The sequence below is a fragment of the Chiloscyllium punctatum genome, chromosome 20 (assembly GCF_047496795.1).
Source record: "Chiloscyllium punctatum isolate Juve2018m chromosome 20, sChiPun1.3, whole genome shotgun sequence".
NCBI classification, from domain to species: domain Eukaryota; kingdom Metazoa; phylum Chordata; class Chondrichthyes; order Orectolobiformes; family Hemiscylliidae; genus Chiloscyllium; species Chiloscyllium punctatum.
In genome coordinates, this window is record NC_092758.1 from 9,613,663 (window position 1) to 9,636,190 (window position 22,528).

General features: G+C 41.0%; 1 protein-coding gene across 1 annotated transcript; it reads right to left on the reverse strand.

Moving 5' to 3' along the window:
- Positions 1-1,275: 1,275 nt before the first annotated feature.
- zmat2 (zinc finger, matrin-type 2) lies at positions 1,276-20,510 on the reverse strand. Its single transcript, XM_072590274.1, has 6 exons — positions 20,396-20,510; positions 12,261-12,354; positions 12,035-12,158; positions 9,974-10,047; positions 3,945-4,090; positions 1,276-3,329 (listed from the first exon to the last, which is right to left on the reverse strand). The coding sequence occupies exons 1-6, from the start codon at positions 20,411-20,413 to the stop codon at positions 3,186-3,188; spliced, it is 600 nt and encodes a 199-aa protein (XP_072446375.1). The 5' UTR covers positions 20,414-20,510; the 3' UTR covers positions 1,276-3,185.
- Positions 20,511-22,528: the final 2,018 nt, after the last annotated feature.

A 22,528-nucleotide genomic window follows, 5' to 3' on the forward strand; every position in this document is an offset into this window, starting at 1 on the left:
TTGCTTAGTTTGGGATTATGTTTGACATGGAAGGGTCGGACCGAAGAATGTGCTTCCGTGCTGTATGACTCTCCTTTAATTCTCTTAAAATCTACCTCTATAGGCAGTTTTGGTAACCTGTTCTAATGCTGCCTTTGCAGCTTGATTCGAGTCTTATTTGACAATCAGCCCTGTTAATTGCCTTGCACCTTTACAACATCAATAGCCATTGTGATATTCGAAGCCCTGCAATTTTTTCACCTCCTCTTTCTCTAGGTGAAATTTTTCTAACACTAATTTCTTACATGGAGTGAAACACTGAAATTTACATTGCCATAGGGCATAAACTGCGACCTTTTGTTTGCAACATGAGTTAATATCAAAAATTGTGGCCACACTTCTTGACTCTGCAGCATATGCAGTCCTCATTTTCTCCTAATGCGAGTGAATGTTCTCCTGCTGTAAAGCTAGGCCTTTTGGCTGCTGATATCCTTGCAGATAACTAATGAAATCATCAAAAGGACTAGTCCAATCAGAAAATGAGTCTTTGCCCAAGTCAATACTAGTTTGAACTTTCCTTCTGTGTTTCTTGAAACTAAAATTTATAGCCATTTCCTTAAAGCTGTCACCCCTATGCATTGAAATCAATTGATCCATAATGTTGTTCTAATTCGTTGTGGATGTAGCGGACAAGGATTATGACATTTGCCAAATTCCCTTTGTGAAAGTGGTTGTGAGCTGCATTCTTGAAGTACTTCAGCAATACAATCACAGTGCTGATAGTGAGGAAATTGCTAAATATTAACCCAGTGACAATGAAGGAATGGCAATGTAGTTCCAAGTTAGGACAGTGTGTGGCTTGGAGGGAAGTTGCAATTAGCTGTGCTCCTATGCATCTACTATCCTGGTTTTTCAGTGGTAGAGGTCAAAGGAGCCTTGGTGAGTTGTGCATCTTGCCAATAATATACATTACTACCACTGTGCATTGTGGATATAGCAGAGTATATCACTATTAATTCAAGGCCTGTCCACAGGAATATAAATTATGGTCACAGCAAACAATGAACTAAACTGTATATTAATGGCAGTGAAAGGGAGAGCTGAGGTGTACATATGTCAATCAATCAGGGAAGATGGCAGCTGATTAAATAGCCACATAGGGAGGGAAATTTGGGAATTAAGTTGCTTTTTCTTTAGGGAAATGTCTTAAAACCAATTGAAAATTTCGGTCACCTTTAATTAAAATAAAGTCGCAGATGCCAAGTTATTTTAATGGAGATCACACACAGTAAGAAATAAAAATAACCTCTTGTATTTGTAAGTGTCAACTGAAAGAGAAGAAAGTAAAGCACAAGTAGAAACTTCAGAGCACAGCACAAAACACAAAGGAAATCCAAAACAGGAACATCTCACTGCATTTAAACAACTCTTCAGATACAAATCATTCACTGTTTGACTTTCTGATTGAGTTGGTTTATAAATTAGCCTGGCAGGATGAAGAATTTCAGGACAATCCATTACTCTTGAAAACATCTAGGCTCTGGGCAGCTTGCAGTTTTTCGAGGTCTTCATGTTTCCTCTATTATCCAGGAACATAGAAATAAACTTTACCCATGCCCCATTACACAGGACCATATCCCGAACCATTTTCCATTTGAAGATCATTCTCAAAAACATTCCCAAACTGGGTGAGGTCAAACAAGTCTAAAAAAATTACCACAATAATCATAGGGAAATAAGAAGTAGCATTATTTTCTTTAAACACCCAGGTAAGGATGATCTGGAATTCACTGCCTAAAACAATCATGAAAACAGATTCAACAGTAATTTTAAATGGGAATTGAAAACATACTGTACATGTAAACAGAAACAAAAATGTAGGGCTATGGGAAAGAAAGCATCATCAGTTCGACTTCAAACATATTCAGTGCAAGTTGCTAATGAGAATCAGGTCAGAAGTCACACGACACCAGGTTATAGTCCAGCAGAGCGCTGCTTCTTCTCCTGACAACTCAGCAGTACACTGGAAGCTTGTGACCGACTATAACTTGGTGTCACGTGACTTCTGACCTTGTCCACCCCAGTCCAACACCAGCACCTCCACATCAATGAGAACCAGGAATACACTTTTTGATTTATTTCATCTACGTTCAATTCAAAGTTGTGGAAATCAATTGACTGTGACTGAGATTGGCGAACTTAATGGGCAGGCATTCTGCTGTTTGAGAGTCAGGAACAGACACATCAAACCACAAAGGAAAGCTTGTCACTATTATTTGTTATATCTGCTATGGATAATATCGCCATGTTAAAATTCTACAAAGATTGCAAATTTCATAGAAAACAGCAGTCAACAATGAATTTGAGAGGCTTAGAAAACATCTTGCTATTAAAAAGAACTTCAGACCTTCATTCTTGCAGCTCAATGTTTGAATCTCTCCTTCACAGAAACAGACAAATACATTCAATTCATTGAATTATTTGAGGGCCTGAATTCAGATCATCAGTTGGTCAATTGTAAGATGCATAATAAAGGATTTCACCTGGACTGACATGGACCGAATTTAAGAAAAACAAGTGATGCATCATTAGAATTGCTGGTTTGTTTACTGTGTAGGGCAGGAGCCCTCCATCAAGTGGCCATGTCTCATGTGGCAGCTTAGCTTCAATCAGAAGAGATTGTGCACGTATGAATATTTTCTGCAAGATCACTACAAAATAATCAGTGGGAACTCTGCCCGATTTTCACCTCCTTGGCCCAAAGGGTGCTGAACCCAAGTGTACCTCCATAAACATTGTCCTGGACATGATCGCCCATGCCAGCACAGATCAAACTCAGTGGAACTGTTGCTTCCTGGTTAACAGGGATTCAACCAAGCAAGAGTAAGCTCAGGAAATGGGGGGCATTTCATGGCTTCTCCTTTACCATTCCTAAACATGGAATAGTTGAAGGCAAAAGCCATGCAACCTGCAGCCTAAATACTGCTGAAACCTTTCTGTAAAAAGGTGTTGGAGAAGGGGTACTTGTAACTTTAAACAGAAGAATCCTTTATTAATAAATGCACCTTCAGTCACGCTGTTCACATTCCCACTCAATTGGGTTTTTGGGGGGGGGGGGGAGTGGAATTAAAAAAGGATCACAAAGGGAGGTGGGAAAGAGATAAAAGTCAGTAAAGGGCTGTCTTGTATCAATCTGGTGGGATAGGTCAGCTATTCTTTTTTGACGAACCAAAGCCAGAAAATCCCATCACTGCTGCCATTTCATCGTCGTCCTCAAATGTCAACTCCTCCTCCGCTTTCCGCTTTTTCTCCTTCAGTTTCTCTTTCCGGTATGCCTTCGCTTTCTCCTCCTACAACAACACAACTTGCATTAAATACTTCCCTTTACAATGCAAAATACCCCCAAGCATTCCACTGAAGCATAATTAGGGAAACCTGTAACACAGACTAGGATAAGGAAACAATAGGGAAGAGGAGTTGGTCAAAAAATTCAGATTCTAAGGTGCAAGAGAGGTGAACAGAGTGTGGAGGTGAACAGATAGTGTGAATCAGGGAGTGAATTCCAGAGTTGAAGGCACAGCTACCAACATTCCAGCAATGAAATCAGGTCAACGCAAGAGGGAGAACTGCTAACCATTTCACTTTGGTCAGGCTGCATACACCTTCTGAACAAAAAGAGCAAATGTACATTTGTGTAGCACCTGGCACAATGTCATGTCATCTCAAACCACCCTACACCCAAATAAGTACTTGCTTTGAAGTGTAGTCGCTGCTGTGATATAGAAAATATAAAAACTTGCACACAGCAAACAGCAGTGACAACATTGTGAAATTTCTTTTGAAAAGTGATGCAGGTTGAGGGACTCTTTTCATACGGCAACCTATAAGCAAAAACATTCATATAATTAAGTACCCAAGATAACAGAGGTGCCCTCATCTCCACCAAGGCCCCAATCAAATCTTACCTCTTCCCGGAGTTCCTTCATGCGCTCCTCAAAATCGTATTCCTTTTGCTTTTCCTCTATTTTCTTCTTATTGACCTCAAAACGTTTCTTTACTTGGTCCAGAGTCGAGCGTTCCACCTTCATTGACATCCCCAAATTCCGTTGGTCTATCGAGTTATAACAACATCAAATCAAATCTGTTGGCACAGCTCACTGACCCGCAAGTATAAAAGATACACTTTAAGGAAGAATCAAGGCAACACATCATTCTGCCGCACTTATTCAGTGTTGCATTCTGTCTGACACTGCACATCATGAAAGATGTCTAGAATGCAGAAGAGCATAAAACAGCTTCACCAGAATGACAGCATGTTGAAATGGTAAATAATGAAGACAGATTGCATCAAATTAGGCTTGTACCTCACAGTAGGGGGAAGTGAGGACTGCAGATGCTGGAGATCAGAGTTGAAAAGTGTGGTACTGGAAAAGCACAGCAAGTCAGGCAGCATCCGAGGAGCAGGAATGTCAATGTTTCGAACATGAGCTCTTCATCAAGAGCTCTTTATTCCTAATGAAGAGCTCATGCTCGAAACGTTGGCTCTCTTGCTCCTCGGTTGCTGCCTGACCGGCTGTACTTTTCCAGCGCCACACTTTTCAACTTGTACCACCTACTGTATAGATGTTTGCAGGTTAATCTAAGAGTCTAAAGTGGGAATTGGGCCCAGTAGGCAAACGTGAGAGATTAGAACAAGACGATACAATCATAAACTTAGAGCTAGGCCATTTATGACATCAATAAACAATTCCTCATTCAAAGGGGAGGGGAAATCTGGAACTCTCTTCCTAAAAGCTGCTGAGGCTGGAGTTCAATTAAAACTTAAAACTGAGATTGGAAGATTACCATCAGGTCTGGACATCTCTGTGGTTAATGAATCAAGGTGGCTGTTTGCAGATAAGATATTGATCTAAATGAATCATAGAACTGGTTCAAAGGGCTAAATGACCCACACCTGCTCAGATATATCTGCTATATCCCTTAACCAATAGCAAAAGGATTTCCTCATCACCAACTGACTATTTTGACCATATTACAAGTGCAATAGAGGAGACATACTTGGGTTATAGTTAAAGAGCAAGAGGAGTGGTTCAAATTGGACAGCTCTCTCAAACAGCTGGCAGAGACAGGATGGACTGCATGGCCTCACTGAATGCTGCATCATTCCCTAAAGCAGGTGGTACCAAATGTCTCATTTCTGCTGCTGTTTGTGCAAAGTTGGTTCAGCTACCATGAATTTAAAAGGGGGGAAGCACACTTAAATGAAAGCAAATTCTGTAACAGGATGAGGGCGTCATTGGCTAGGCAGCATTTATTGCCCATCTCTAATTACCCAGAGGCAGTTGAGAGTCAACCACATTGCTGTGGGTCTGGAGTCATATGTAGGCCAGACCAGTTCAGAACGGCAGTTTCCTTCCCAAAAGGATGTTAGTGAACCAGATGGGTTTTTCTGACAATTGGCAATGGATTTATAGTAGTCATTAGATTCTTCATTTCAGATACTTATTGAATTCAAATTCCACCATCTGTTGTGGTGAGATTCAAACTCAGGTCCCCAAGACATTACATGGGTCTCCGGATTAACAGTCCAGTGATAATACCACTAGGCCATTGCCTCCCCTAATCTAGCTGAATTTGGATGAAGCCAAGTCCAGAGATCTCAAAATTGTTATTTATCCAAGAATGCTTTTACATCTATCTTTTATTAGTTTAATTAAAAATACCAGATAATCAGAAACAAATGCCTCATGAGAAAGACACTGTGACAAGTTGTAAAAGGTTATTGGGAATAGGCTTGAAAGAGGAGAAACCAAATTGGTCAGAATCTTACAGAAAGGCACAGCAAGTTTCAGGGGCTAAATTGCCTACTCCCTGCTCCAAGTTGGCACATTCACACAACAGTGCCCATGAGATCTATGGTACGGTGATAGGGAGGGCCACAGGCGGTAACAGTTGGAATCTTGTTTAAAACCCATGCCAAAACAGCCAATGTTTGTCAACTGAATGAAAGCAGAGTCTAATTTATATGCCATCCAATACTTCATTCATGAACTGGAACACACCATACTAATGCTCAGCTTAGAGCAAAGAGCCCAGGTGTTCACACAAATATTAAGTACCGTGACATGCACGCAAGATTTGGAACCATTCTGTACTCATCTCCTATGTTACCGTAGTCGCCAATAAACTCAATGCACCTGACCACAACGTGATGTGCAGCCTGGACAGTATTTTGGCTCCTTTGGAATGTATTTTTTGAACATTGTGGAATTTTAATTCTGCATCTAATCATTACTGAAGCAGATCCAAACCTTACTGTGAACAGCAGCCAATTTTATGGGATAAATAAAGTTTCATAACTCCTTTCACTGTGAGCATAAAAATTAACCCAGCTTAACATGGATGTGAGCCCATTTTATCTCTCAGGGCTCTGTCAAGCCATCAACCATTCTTCTGATTTATTCAATATAGAAATCAGACCAACAGTATATATCAAAACATGAGCTGGATCATCTGATCCAGTTAGGGTGTTTTGTATTTAATGTAGGTGAAATCATTTGGGATTACTGGTTCTCCAAATCTCACAGATAACAGAACAATGTAGACAGCGGTTCTGGAGTTAGTATACAACCCACCTTCCCATGGTGGTCTACTGTAGTAATAGATTTACACAAATAAGAAAATCCAATGATATTCCCTGTGCCTTTAAAGACAGCAAATTCCATAGGGCAGCATGCTAAAACTGGTCTCAGTGTCGATGTAATGTGACAATAGGGAAGTTGTGGGGGAATGGGTGATAATTTTTTGGCAATCATTTATTGCCCAACTTGAATTAACCTGGAGAAGGTAAGCTGCCTCCTTGAACTGCTGCAGTGCACGGTGTGTGGGTACACCATTGCTGGGAGTAAGGGAGTTCCAACTTTCTGACCTAGCACCACAAATTAAGTTCAAAGTCAGAACTCAGACAGGAAGTTGTGTGCACTGGTGTTCCCATGTATCTGCTGACCTTGTCCTTCTAGATGCAAGTAGTCCAGAGTTGTCGGAATCGGAATCATCCAGGCAAGTGGGGAGTATTCCATCACACTCCTGACTTTGCCTTGGAGATGGTGGACAAGCTTTGAAGATTCAGGTGGTGACATAGTGGTACCATAGTAGTAATCCAAAGGCTGGAAATAATGCTGTGGAAGACACTGTTTCCTAAATGTAATTAATATATTTGGAACATTAAGCCAGTCTGAGTAATAAGGCCAAGACAAAGAAACCGCAGGAGGCCATTCAGCCAATGGAGTCTGCTCTACTATTCAAAGAGATCATGGCTGATCGGATAATCCTCAACTCCATTTTCCTTCCTCCTCCCCATAACCCTCGATTTCCTTACTGATAAACAAAATCAGACTATCTCAGCCTTGAATATACTTAAGTATCAGTCTGGGCAGCTCTTTGATTCCATAGATCCTGTCAAGTCTCCTAAGAATCTTACATGTTCCAATAAGGCCAGCTCTCATTGTTTTAAACTTTAATGAATATAGGTCCAACCTACTTTAGTCTCATCATTAAAACCTCCGCAAGCTAGTAAACCTCCTGAACTATCTCCAACACTAGTATCTATATCATTAGGTAAGGGGACCAAAACTGTGCATGGCAGTCCTGCTGTAGTCTGACTTGTGCCTTCTTTAATCTCAGCAAGGCCTCCTTATTTTTGTATTCCATTCCCTTTCAAGCAAAGGTGAACATTTCATTTTCCTTCCCAATTACCTGCTGAGCTTGGATTCTAGCTTTTTGTGATTCATGCACAAGGATCCTAAATTCCCAATGGGCTGCAGTTTTCTGCAGTCTTTCTCCATTTAAATAATATTCAGCTCCTCTATTCTTCTTGCCAAAGTGCATAACCTAATTTTTCCACATTATATTCCATCTACCAAATTTCTGCTCACGCGCTTAGCCTGTCTATCCCTCTGCAGATGTTTTGTGTCATCCTCACGATTTCCACACTCAGCTATTTTTATGCCATTCACAAACCTGGCTGTAGTACATTCACTTCAGCCATCCAAGTCATTAATAAAGACTTAATAATCAGGGCCCCAGCACTGATCCCTTTGGTACTCCATTAGTTACAGATTGCCATTCTGAAATGCCACCTTGAATTAAACTGTTTTCTGTTAGTTAGCCACTCCTCTAATCCTGCTAATATACCATCCCCAAAAACATGGGTTCTAACCTTATGAAGTAGCTTTTGATGAGTACCTTATCGAATGGCTTTTGGAAATCCAAACACATTATGGCTACTGGCTCCCCTTCATCTACTAGTTTGTTAGCTCCTCAAAGAATTATAATACATCATTCCCTCTTCATGAAACCTGAATATATTATGTATTTTTAAATATTTTATTAGTCCTGAGCATTTTCCCAATGACAGATAACAAGTCTATAGTTACATTATTTTGTCTCCCTGCTTTTTTTGATGAGCAGTGTTACATGGGCAGTTTTGCAATCCTCTGGGAATCCACATTCAAAGAAATTTTGGAAGATTACTAACAGTGCATCCACTATTTCTGCAGCTACTTCCTTTAGTATCTGAGGATGTAACCATTGCTCTCCTTTCTTTTAAATCCTTAGACGCCTCAATTCCCCTCAATGGCATCTCCCACTTTTATTTTATCAAACTCAACATTTCTTCTACTCACTCCCTCTTCCTCTATTAATGTGGCCTCCACTTGAACAAGATTCCACACCCCCTCAAAATCACAGCATTCTGCACCTTTCATTTTTCTCAATTCATAGTAGCCACCCAATCTCATGATCGCTACTCCCCTGCTTCTCCCATGACCACAGTCCTCATCCTGTATGTCTATCTAGTTTCTCCCATTATTGTGATGTAACTGCCTCTCACAGCCTTCTGACACCCATCAACATGGTCATTCTCCATTGCTGTGGTGCACCCATTTCATCGATCACCATTTCTTCCATCACTGTAATCTACAATCTATACTGTTACTGAACAGGCGCAGCTCATATTTTGATGGATTTTGAAAATTCATGACCTGGTGTTGTCACTAGAAAATTATTGAACCACACTGTCATTCCACATAATGCTAGCAACCAGTGATAGATCTTGAGCTTTGTAGCAGGGTTAAGTACTCTGAATTCCAGCTACATCACTGCGAGTGGCAGAGGTGGGTAACAACTTAACAGAATCATATATAGAAAGAGGAGATCCTGTTTATGCAAGCTGTGTGGAAGAACTTCATCTTTTAACTGTCTTTTCCCCATTAGCTTGTAAAATTGCTCTTCTCAATTCAATTTGGAAGTTACCAACAGCTTCTTCCCTGTTATCAGATTTCTGAATGGACCTCTCAAATTTTAAATTTAAAACAATTGATATCGTTTTGTGTGCACGTTCCCTGCAGCCTTAACATTGTATTCCTTGCTCTGTTCTATGATGCACTTTATATGGTATGATCTGCCTGTACTGCACGCAAAACAAAACTTTACACTGTACTGAGGTACGTGTGACAATAATAAATCAAACTAAAAAAAACTCTTTCCACAATCCTTTCAGATAAGTATCTGCTTTTTCTGGTTACTGATGCTTCTGCTGAATTGAGAGGACTACACAAGGTTCAGACACCTTTCCCCCACCCCCCCCCCACAATGTATTTTTACCAATATAGAGGTAGCTCTTCAAGAACACGATAGTTGTGTTCCTGTGCGACCCCACGCTACACAAAAATTGCACAACACAGACAAAACATTGGCTTTCTAATCACATTATAGCCAACACACACTTTTAAAGTTCACATTTTAGAAACAGCATTCCCTATTCACCAATCACGTTACTGCCGATTCGCGTTAATGAAAACAGTGACAGTCTGCACAATAAGTAACATGTTTTATAAATGTACAGCAACCACATTACACTAAAATCCTGAAATAATAGAACTACGTACGGTTACACTGCTGTCATCTGCCACCCATTCCTGTACTGTTCACTTACGCTTTTTGCCATTGATATGATCCAGGAAGTTGATGGAATCCTTCACTACACAGTCGCAAACATTACAGTAATATCTGTCAAAAGAAACCACAGTCAAACTAAGTTTAAAAGATGGGAGGCAGTGAAAAAGGATTATTTTTACAGACGATAATTCTTACAAACAAATTAGGAAAGTAGGACATTTAGTCCCTTGAACCTACACCATTTAATAAGGTTCTTGGTTGATCTGATTTTGGCCTGAACCCCATTTCCACTTACCCAGATAACCAGAGACTCCCTTCTTAGTGAAAAGTCCACCTTCTACTTTAGCCTAGCAGTTTACAACTACATCATTCCATGGTCCACAGTAGTAGAAAGAAGTCAGTTAGTCCGTTCAACCTGCTCCATCACTCAGGGAGATCAGGGCAGATCTGTAATCTTAACTCCATCCCCTTACATTGGCATCATTTTCCTTTAAGTACTTGGTTAGCAAAAATATATTGATCTCATTTAAAATGGTTAATTGTACTTGCATCTGTACTTTTTGTGGGACCACGTTCTGTACTTCTACGTGTGTCTGAACAACGATATTCATAGAGCAACTTTAGCAGAACAAAACATCCCAAGGTTGCTTCACCAGGAAACTACAGAATTTACTATGAAACCGAGGAGCATAAAGACATTTTAGATCAGATGACTAAAATGTTTGCTCAAAGAGGTTGATTTTAAGGAGTGTTTTAAAGTGAGCAAAGAGAGGAACCGGGAGTATTCAAAAGCTTGGGGCACAACGAATGGTGTGAATCAAATTGGGAATGCTCCCAAAGTCCAGAATTAGGAAGCACAGATATCTCAGAGGGTTATGGGTCTGCAGACATGTTTCCAAACTGCTCTCTGGCTTTAAGATTATATTTCCACTGCATAGGTGTGCAAAACTCATGCTCAGTCTATTCTTTAATACAACTTACAGGTGAACAAGTTTTGATGCATTTAACAAGAATAATATTTACTCTTTCAGTAAAAGTTTACTGTCAGTAAATTTAGAACAACTTTGCTTTGGGCACTTAAATTCACATTTTTCAAAGTCAGAGGTGGGAGTGACACTCATCAAGTCAAAGCTAGATCTCAGCTCACATGCAGTTCAAAACTCTCTTACCCTGACTCCTAAGCTTCACGCTATATACTCAAAAAAGCCAACAGGGAACACAACACGCCAGTCTAGCACCAGTCTTAGACACAAGTTTTGTTTTTATCCTTTCATGATGCATTAGCATAAGTGGCAATGCCAGGATTTGTTGTCCATCCCCAGTTGTCCAATATGAGCCCATTCTTCCAAAAAAGGTTAAGATTGCCGAGAGTCTGGAATTCATACGGAGGCCAGAACCAAAAAGGGAGGCAGATTGCCTTTCCGAAAGATAATGAACCAGATGAGGTTTTATGAAAATCAATTGAAGTCTTTCATTATGAATATTACACAGCACCAGGAAGCCAGGTTCGATTCCAGCCTCGGGCAACTGTCTGTATAGAGTTTGCACGTTCTCCCAGTGTCTGCGTGGGTTTTCTCTCGGTGTTCCGGTTTCCTCCCACAATCCAAAGGTGTACACGTTAGGTGGATTGGCCATGCTAAAATTGCCCAAGATGTTCAGGGAATTATAGGTTAGGTGCAGTAGTTAGGGGCAAATGTAGAGTAATAGGATTGGGAAATGGGTCTGGGTGGATTACTCTTTGGAGGGTCAATGTACACTTCCAGGGCCAAATGGCCTGTTTCCACACTGTAGGGATTCTATGATTCTACTGAAACCAGCTTTCGACTCCAGACATAATTGAATCTAAATTCCACTGGCTGTCATAGTGGGATCTTAATTCATGTCCCTGACCAATATCCTGGGTTCTTGAGCACAGTCCAGTGACATTTTGATAGCAGATCTCAGGTAGTGAATAGGGCAAGGCAGGTTGCTTCTGTTGAATCAATACCCCCAGCACAAACCCTACCTCCTCCATCCCATCAGCATTTCCTGTAGGCAGCCTGCACTGCCACAGACAGTATCTTCAGAGGAGGAAAAAGGAAAGAAAGAAAACACTCACCCTCCCATTTCAGACTGGGGTGTCGTTTTTGTGATGACGATGGTTTTTCCTAACTTGGATTCCAAATCCACTTTATAATCTCTGTGACGTAAAAGTTCACGCTTGATGGGTACTGGAGGCTTTGCTGAAATCAAAACAGAATGGATTAGGATATGGAGCTAGATATAGGTTATTTCAGAGTACCTCCTGTAACAGATCAGATTGGCCACTTCAAACATCAACTCACCATCTCGCTTCTCCCTTTCTTCTTGCAAACGCTTCTGCGCCAATTTCTCATACTCATCTTTGTCCCACTTCTTGCGGAAGTCCATGTTTTTTGTCTGGATGGAGGACAGAGCCAAGATAAAATTAGGAACAGGATAAAATGAAACACTCACTGATCAAAACTGCTCCAAAAAAAAGTTATATCAGACTGAAGATGTTAACTTTGTTTCCCTGTCCACAGAAGCTGCCAGACCTGTGGAGTTTCTCTAACTTTTTTTTTAAAATTTCTGATTTTCAGTACAGCCAGCATTTTACTTTTATTAAAACAATCAAATGTGTTCCATTCCCTGGAAATTACGTGTGCCCTGCAAGCAGGTACCAGCTTGAGTGGAAAAGAAAGAAAAAGATTTATATAGCAGCTTTCATAGCCTCAGGACTTCTTAAAGTACCTTACAACCAATTAAGAGTACTTGAACTCGAGTTAGTTACAAAATCAAAAACAAATGAGCCATGTTACTCTCAAGGTGACGATGACCAGATAATCTATTTTTGTAATGCAGGATGATCAAAAGGCACTGAAGAATTCCCTCCTCTTCTGAAGGTAGTGCCATTGAATCTGTTTTACCTATCAGAGGGGCTTAAGATCTGCAATAGCAAGGCTGACAAAGCAGTACTCTTTCAGTGCTACATTGGGCAGTGCAAACCTGGATTATTCAAGTCCCTGAAAGACAGATTTAAATCCAGAACCTTTTGACTCTCAGGTGAGAATGCTGCCCACAGAGATACAGCTCAGAGAAAGGAACTGATCCAATTCAGATGAATGGTGCCAATGTTGGAAATATTAGATTTCTTCCGAAAAAGAATGATCTTCCTTTTCAACACTGAGTTTTTAGTTCTGTTTCCAGTACGTTGAACCTTCTTGGAGGAAACCTCCCAGAAATGTGATTAAGACTGCAAGTAGGTGCTGAACTGATTTATTTCACATCACTGAGTTATTAGAAATGGCCTTGATGCCTCCAAATGCATGTGGGAAAACAGAAAGGGATAGAGAGGAAAATCAGCCAGGCTCCCCCTTCCTAGCTGCTATTAAGTGAGTGGCAAGGGAGACGATAAAACAAACAACAATTTACAGGGGATTAGGGACTATGTTCCATGAAACATGATGGCTCTTCTTAGGCAGAGATGGTTATTAGGAGATTTAACAGAGGTGTGTTCAACAACAAAGCAACTAACTGGACACTGATTGTATTGGCAAATGGGTCAGTAACTAGAGGACATAGACTTAAGTTCATTGATAAAAGAATCAGGTGTTGCAATCAATTGTGACCTGGAATGAACTGGCAAAAAGGATGGTGGAAGCACATGTAATAGTAACTGTCAAGAGAAAACTGGATAAAATTGGGAAATGAAATATTTGAATAGATACAAGATAAGGTCAATTTACACCTCATGCCTCATTTGTTACTCAGTGAGATCATGGCTAGTCTGTGATCTAAGTCCACATACCCAGCTTTTCCCCTTAACCCTGAATACCTTGAATAACATCCATCAATCTAAGATTTAAATATAATAACTGACCTTGTAGTTGTTATCATTTGCAGAAATTTGTTACTCTTTCTTCTGCCATCTTGTGCATTTCCTAATTCCTCTCCTGAATTGTGTGGCTCTAATCTGCAGCTTCTGCCTACGTGTGCTTGACTTTTCAACAGAAGTGGTTATTCCTCACTGTATGTATCTCCCATAAAATCTTAAACTTTAATCAAATGAATCCTTAACCTTCAAAGCTCCAAGAAATACAACCCTAGTTCACATTAATGTTATTTGTAGCTTAATGGTTTGTGTCCAAGTATTCTGGTAAATCCCTCCAAAGTCAATCCTTCCTACACTGCAGCATGCTAAGCTGCGCACAGTTCTCCTGATGTGCTCTAATCAGGGTTTAGTATTACTAAAACATGAATTTTACCCTTAATTCTGTGTCTGGCAATATATAGGCCAGCGTTGCATTCATCTTCATCTAATTTTCAAACAGCTGACACAGGTACATGGGCCCAATGGATTCCATCTGTGCTGTACAATTAAGGAGGAGACTACAATAGGATCAGCAATGGAACAAGTTCCACTGCAATACTCCCAATCGTAAAATAATCTGCTGGCATTCACTGAATATTATTAAGAAACTGAATTGTCCTGCTCAGCATTAACAAGGAACTGTGCACAACCACCCAGGTCTTGGTTTTATAACACTGGAACAATAAGGAATCAATTTTCATTCAAAGCCTTATGAAGAGCATCAAGAAATCCACAATCATTTATTTTTACTCTTGCTACAACTATAAAAAGTAAAGAGCTGGTCTGTTTTTTTAAAAATGGCATTACTTTGCCATTCTTGGACAGAATTATGTATTTTAACCCAATCTTTCCAACATCCACATATCAGCATCTTTCTATTCATTTTCCATTTTGTTTCATCACATTTAGGATTTCTGACTGTCACTGGAGGACAGTCCTCATCTAATTCCTGATACAAAGTTAAAAGCAGCATGTGAGGGATTAAATTTATATCTCATGGGGTTAAAGAACAACAGTTACAAAATATAAATTAGGTGTGTGAAAAACGTATAGTAAGATAATATTGTAAGAGACCACTTTTTTTGGACTATGAGCTGAAAATGAGAAAAACAAACACCAATTTAAAAAGGGAAAAATGTACAAATTGTTTGCAGCTTTGGAAAAACAAGTGAAGCTAACTGATGAATATGGAACAATGTTACTTTTTGGAAACGCTGGGTCCAAAAGTAGCACCATTTGTTACGGGTTAAGGAGAGCTCAGAATAGCAACAAGCCTCTGATTGGTCAGGTTGCAGTTTAACCCACACCCAGTGAGAAGCAAGGAGACTTCCTGAAGTCTGAGCACAGAGAAAACTAAAAATAAATCTAAATCTTCTAAAGGTCCAATCCTGCAACTAATGAGCTAACGACTTATCATCGCTGAGCTGATAACATCAAGAAATCAATCTCTGGGAATGGGGCAGTGTTGATTCCAAGCACACTATCACAGAGTAATGACAATATTCTTTTGGGTCAATTGGCCTGCTGGCAAACACAGAAGGGGAGGTCCCCATGCTTTTAAGGGAGTATGGAAATTGAGAAAACACTTGGGCGAGCATTGATGCAACGAACCTTTGAATTGCAGAACCTCAAAGTGTAGGTCAGTTGTTGTAATAAACATCTGCACAGAAACGTAAATGTCAGAAACAACTTGGGCACTGTCACAAAGAGGAATGGAGCACGTAATTAATTAATTATTACCCCTCACATTATAAGACAACATTGGGGTCCAGTGGAAGGGGTGGAGCTTGTTTTGACTGCTGGTCTCTTTGTCCACAAGACTAACAAAATGAAGCGTTAACTTAAAGTATTTGCCAGCCTGTCTTTGTTAGGACAAGAAAAATACAATGGAAAAAAATAAGGAAACCACATCATATGATAGCATCAAATAGTGCGTTATAGAAGGCCATTCAGCCTATAGAGTGAATAGGCTGGCATACAGAGTCTGTAATTCACTTTTGCTTAAATTATTTATGAAATTTACTTTTCAAGGCTGGCAATGAAGATGTTTCAAGCATCTTCTGTGTATTCCAAACCCACACCAATTGTTGCAAAAAAAGCTTTGCCTGTCACCTCTGGTTCTCAACAATCACATTAAATGTTTCCCCTTTATTTATATGACAGCCACTGGAAACATTATTCTAAATACCTCTAACAAATCTGTTTTATGAAAAACAAATCCAGTTTCCCCTGCCTACCCACATAACTGTAATTCTGGGAAACATTCTGTTCAATCTTTTTATAATCTTTCCAAAGCCTTCATGTGCTTCCCATAGTGACCAGAAATGACCCAATACTCCAGCTAGCGCCACCCAAAGATTTAGCATACCATCATAATATCCTTGCCTTCACAATATATACCTTTACTTATAAAACCCAGGATTTCACATGCCTTATGAATGGCTTTGTTAACCTAACAATCTTCCTACCTTCAAATATTTGTGCAGCAACACTTCCAAGTCTCTTTCTTGAATCCACCATTAAACTACATCAAAATGCATAATTTTCGTTGCATCCCTGGGTTACATCATTTATAATTAGACATGAAACAGCAAGACACAAGATCACATACAGAAATGATCATAACTACTGTAACCAAAAGGATATCAGAGGCAGACCCCAACTTTGTAATACTTCTACTTACATTTCCATTTATAAAATATAATCTCACACTACTTTAAATTGCAGCTCTCACCTGTCCACCTATTCCAACAATTTTTATGAGAGATTTAAAAGTGGTGAGAAAGTCCACTTTATACCAGATTCCATTTTTAATTCTTACTATAATTTAAAATGCTTCAAGTGGAAAGGCTGTTCAAAATGTATCTGTGCAGAAGTCATGACCAATCTACCTCTGAAAGAGGTCACTCCTTGTTAACATTTGAATTTTATGATCCTGCAAATTGGAAACTCTGTTTCTTTCTTGGGGATTTACTAAAGCAAACAAGCTTTGGGACCATAAACAGGCCTAAATGCATCTTAATAAGGACTAGTAAGGAAAGTGGCTCAGGAATTGTGGAATGTGGATGTACATTTGGTGACAGGTAGCTAGAACCAATATCAATGGAGCAAACCTTAATCTTTGTTTGGGAGATGAAGGAGGGAAGCATCAATAAAAATTGAGGTCACCAAATTAAAATGTGTATATCATTTCTAAGAAGCCTCCTCAACCATGATTATATACATCAGCATAACCTCTTTCTTGCCCCATGCAATTACCTCAATTTGCCTTGCATAGAGTTCTGCATTGTACCCAATATGTGTAAAGTTTCACCAGGATTCATGCTTGAATTTATCAATGACCTTTATTTCCATTCATGAAGCCTAGCTTTAGACTCTCTGACAATGAGAAAGATCTCCTCTACTCTTTCAAATCCGTTCACAATTTAAAAACCTCTATAAGGCCAGTTTTCATCTTTTTTTAGATGAAAGACCCCAAAACTGTTCAAGCCTTCCTGCAACAATAGTAGACTCCCAACATTTAAATGGTCATTGGATAGGCATATGGATGTAAATGGAATAGTGCAGGTTAGATGGGCCTCAGATTGGTCCTCGATGTTGTACTGACCTGTGAAACCAAAGGGCCTGTACTGCGCTGTAATGTTTCATGTCCTATAAATGTTTAGTAGAAAAATTAATTGAGACTGTTTCCCTCTTTTTTTAACACATGGTATTTATTGTTAAATTTCATCTCTTTCCTGACCACCATGAACAAATGATTAGCTCATTTATTCTCCTTCAATGCACATTGCACTTTATATTTCCTTTTATCGACCATCTACCAGTTTCGTTTTATTCATTCATGGAACAATGAGGATAAAAATCAAACCCAGCATTTGTTGCCCATCTCTAACTGCCCTCATGAAGGTAATACTGAGCTACCTTCTTGAACTGCTGCAGTCCAAGTGGTGAAAGTAGATCCACATTGCTGTTAGGGAGCATTCTGGAAGAGCACAGCAGTTCAGACAGCAGCCAAGGAGCAGCGAAATCAACATTTCGGGCAAAAGCCCTTCATGTTAGGGAGCATGTTTAATGTGAGGTACAGTATTAAATTTTGGTAAAACAAAGTTAAGACTTATACAATTAAAAGTAGGGCCTTGGGCAGTGTTGTAAAACAGAGACACATAGGGATTCAGGTATATAATTCTTTGAAGTTTGCATCACATATAGATAGGATTGTTAAGAAGACGTTTTGCCTTCATTGCTCAGACATCTGGTTATAGGAGTTGCGACGTGATGTTGTGGCTGTACAGTGTGTTAGTGAGGCCTCCTCTGGAGTACTGTGTCCACTTCTGGTTTCCCAGTTATAGGAAGGACATTATTAAACTGGAGAGGGTTCAGAAGAGATTTACCAGGATGTTGCCAGGAGTGGAGGGTTTAAGTTATAAGGAGAGGCTGGATAAGCTGGGACTTTTTCACTGGAGCATGAGGGGCTGAGAGATGACCTTAGTGGTTTATAAAATAATGAGGGGTATGGATAAGGTGAATGGCAGGTGACTTTTCCCTCAGGTGGGAGATTTCAAGACAAGATTGCATATTTTTAAGGTGAGAGGAGAAAGACTTAAGTGCATGACAGGCATTCTTTTTTACACAAGAGTGGTTTGTGTGTAGAATGAATTTCCCAAGGAAGTGGTGGATGCAGCTAGAGGTACAACATTTAAAAGACATTAAGATAAGTACATGAATAGGAGGAATATGGTCCAAGCACAGGCAGGTCAGGCTAAGTTAGTTTGGGAATATGGTCAACATGGACTGATTGGACTGAAGGGTTTGTTTCCATGCTGTATGACTCTGAGTTCCAGGATTTTGACTTAATGAAAGTGAAGAAATGGCAGTAATTCTGAGTTAGGATGCTGCGAAACTCGAGAGAAAATTTAATGGTGGTGTTGGGATATAGATATCACAGATTTAGAAGGTACAACCTGAGGAATCTTCATGTTGTTACAATGCAAATTTTATGTGGTACACATCATACATGAGTGGTGGAGAGAACAAATTAAAGATTGTAGATAATTTATTACAAAGCCTGTACAGCACAGGCACATAAAAGCTGTTCAGCTCAAATGGTTTATGTCAGTGTTTGTGCTCCACACAACACCTCCCAACCATCCCCTTCCTTTCTCTATCACGCAGATGCTTAACTTAATTTTAAATGCATCTGTTCCAGTCACATCAACCACCCCCTTTGGTAGTGAGTTCCACATTCTTAACTCTCTTCAGGTACAGATGTTTCTCCTGAATACCCTTTCAGATTGATACTTCCTGGTTTTCATTTCATCTAGAGGTGCAACCATTCGCTGTCTGCACCTCGTGCGACAAATTTGTCCCAAACTTAAAGACCTCCAAGTTTTTAAAGAGCTCCCAACTCACACAAATACTTCTAAAGTTTTCAAAAATTAACTGTAGCCCTTTTCCATAAATCTTGCACATATTTATTAATATTAATTTATGGTCTCAATTATTTTCACACTCCATCCTGTTACTACCAACTCACTTTTGACCTCCCCAAGTTGTTGCCCCCACTCCTCTCCCCCTTCTCTTCCCTTTTTTGGACAGCATTCATGTCAGTTCCCACTCCCCACTCCCCCCAGTTACTGATCCCTCTCTCTCCCACTCCCCCCAGTTACTGATCCCTCTCTCTCCCACTCCCCCCAGTTACTGATCCCTCTCTCTCCCACTCCCCCCAGTTACTGATCCCTCTCTCTCCCACTCCCCCCAGTTACTGATCCCTCTCTCTCCCACTCCCCCCAGTTACTGATCCCTCTCTCTCCCACTCCCCCCAGTTACTGATCCCTCTCTCTCCCACTCCCCCCAGTTACTGATCCCTCTCTCTCCCACTCCCCCCAGTTACTGATCCCTCTCTCTCCCACTCCCCCCAGTTACTGATCCCTCTCTCTCCCACTCCCCCCAGTTACTGATCCCTCTCTCTCCCACTCCCCCCAGTTACTGATCCCTCTCTCTCCCACTCCCCCCAGTTACTGATCCCTCTCTCTCCCACTCCCCCCAGTTACTGATCCCTCTCTCTCCCACTCCCCCCAGTTACTGATCCCTCTCTCTCCCACTCCCCCCAGTTACTGATCCCTCTCTCTCCCACTCCTCCCAGTTACTGATCCCTCTCTCTCCCACTCCCCCCAGTTACTGATCCCTCTCTCTCCCACTCCCCCCAGTTACTGATCCCTCTCTCTCCCACTCCTCCCAGTTACTGATCCCCTCCCCCCTCTCACTGCTTTCCAACCTCCTCCCCCCATTACTGCTCCCACTCCCCACACTGCACCCCTTCTCGCCCCGTTACTGCTCCCCTCCCCCACTCAGTGCTTTCCCCCCCCCCGTTACTACCCCTTCCTCCACTCCCTGCTCCCCTCTCTTTAACCCACTCCTTCCCTTCTCCCACACCTCCCACTCCTTGCTTCCCCCCTTCCTCTCGGGCCTGGTGTATGTTTATTCCGGGTCAGATCTCGGTTAAGGCTGGGCCCCGGTCACATCGGACTCAACCTGCCCTCCACTTCCGCTAAACCGACCATTACCCCCAACCCCCCCCGGAGGACTCACCCCACTCCCCGACGCCATTCCGACTCCTCTCCTTCTGCCGCAAAACTGTCGCGCGGAGCTCCCCCCGCTGCCGTAAACTGAGTAATCCCTCCCCACAACAACCACTCACGCCAAAGACAGCTCGAGCCGGACAAGAGGCTCCCGCTCAGTGGGAGCCTACGAGCACAGCGCCCCCTCTCGGATTGGGAGGACCAGTTCCTGGGTTGAACCAGCCTTACCCTCCCCACAGATACTGCCAAGTCTGGTACAGAACAGAGTTATAGAGATGTACAGCATGGAAACAGACCCGTCGGTCCAACCCGTCCATGCCGATCAGATATCCCAACCCAATCTAGTCCCACCTGCCAGCACCCGGCCCATATCCCTCCAAACCCTTCCTATTCATATACCCATCCAGGTGCCTTCTAAATGTTGCAATTGTACCAGCTTCCACCACATCCTCTGGCAGCTCATTCCATACACGTACCACCCTCTGCGTGAAAACATGGCCCCTTAGGTCACTTTTATATCTTTCCCATTTCACCCTAAACCTATGCGCTCTAGTTCTGGACTCCCCCACCCCAGGAATATCCTCAAATTCCAGGAGCAGCAATTACTGTTTTATACGCTGTTGCATTATGTGAGAAACAAAGCTCACTCACTTTAATAATTTCAGTTCGAGACAAGATTTGAAGCAATCAATATGTTTATTATATGCTTGCAAGCGTGGTGCCTGAAGTAAGGCACACAGAGTTTAGCAAGTGCATATCTTATATAGGATTCACTACTCCCAACCTGGTGCCCATTACTATTGTTTATCTCTTGCCTTATCCGGCCTTATGCATAACAACGTACAAGTTTTAATCGGCCATTTCACCACATCCTGCTGTGGCCCATTCTTAGGAATATCCTTCTTCACTATTATCTACTTCCCCCATCTGTGACATTTCCTCCCTTTCCCCAACCATATTGATCCTTATGACCTTTTAATTGGGGTTTGTTTTTGTGTTTTTGCAAAAGTGGGAAACAGATGCTTATAACTACTGCTTGTACAAGCATATCTGGCTTAACCTACATCCTCACAGCACCTTATCTATTTGTCTGTAACATCTACCATTATTTGCAGGCACGTTTCATTCTTGTATGCACATTTTAGCTAATACAAAAACAATTATATATTTCCTCCACAGTTTTCATTCTTGTTGACTCAGCTCTTGGTTGAAACAATTATACACTGGTGTGAGTGCATTTACCTTGCATAAGTAATTATGATAGCAGAAGTAACACTACTTTACCTATATCCCACAATTTCTCCCTTTTTCTTTAATTACCACTTGTTATCTTCTGCATTTTTCTTTTAAGCATCGCCCCCAAAATTCGCAAGCATCATTCCGGAGATTTCATCCACCTTGGTCTCACTCATCCCCTCATTATTTAATCGATAAAGTTCCTCTGCCTGATTCCCTTTTAGGGGCATCTGTTTCATTAAGGCTATCTCAATCAGTCTTTGGGTGAGTCCTCATATACAGGGTATGATACAACAGCCAATGGTTACCAATACCTCGGCTACTACTATCAGGGAAGTAAGAATGGAAACCACCACCCCCTTCCATTTTCCAAATCATGATTCAAGCCATCCAGTGAGAGATGTGTCTACTCCTGAATTCTCAGCCAGTTCCAATGCTGCCTGAACTGCTGTGCTCTTCCAGCACCACTAATCCAGAATCTGGTTTCCAGCATCTGCAGTCATTGTTTTTACCTCTGCTAAGATAGTCAATCCCCTTAAGGCCCGAGTAATTGAACCATCAGGCACAGTGTTATTAGGAATAAAGGTACAACAGCTTCCTCCTAACATCACACACACACACACACACCCTTTTTCCGCTAAAATCATATCAAGGGCCATTCTGTTTTCCCATGCCACCCTACTTGTCGCATCAAGCTGTTCTGATATTCCTTTAACCACATCTCTTGTATCATTTTTAAATTGCTGTTGATTATAGAAAATGTAATTTATCCAATCTACATTTTTATTAATTGTTAAACAATCAAAAGAGAGCTGATTCAAAGCCTGCTGCAATCTGGTTACGAGCCTTGAACTCATCAGGTACCCCCGTAGGGACTCCTACAGAATCGAGATAAATCCTGTCATCG

Bases quoted from the DNA above. Each gene is read 5' to 3' on its own strand.
- zmat2 (XM_072590274.1), bottom strand. The intron at 12,159-12,260 runs GTGAGTTGATGT...TTTTGATTTCAG, and splicing joins AGAAAGGGAGAAGCGAGATG to CAAAGCCTCCAGTACCCATC. The intron at 3,330-3,944 runs GTAAGATTTGAT...GTGTTGTTGTAG, and splicing joins TGAAGGAACTCCGGGAAGAG to GAGGAGAAAGCGAAGGCATA.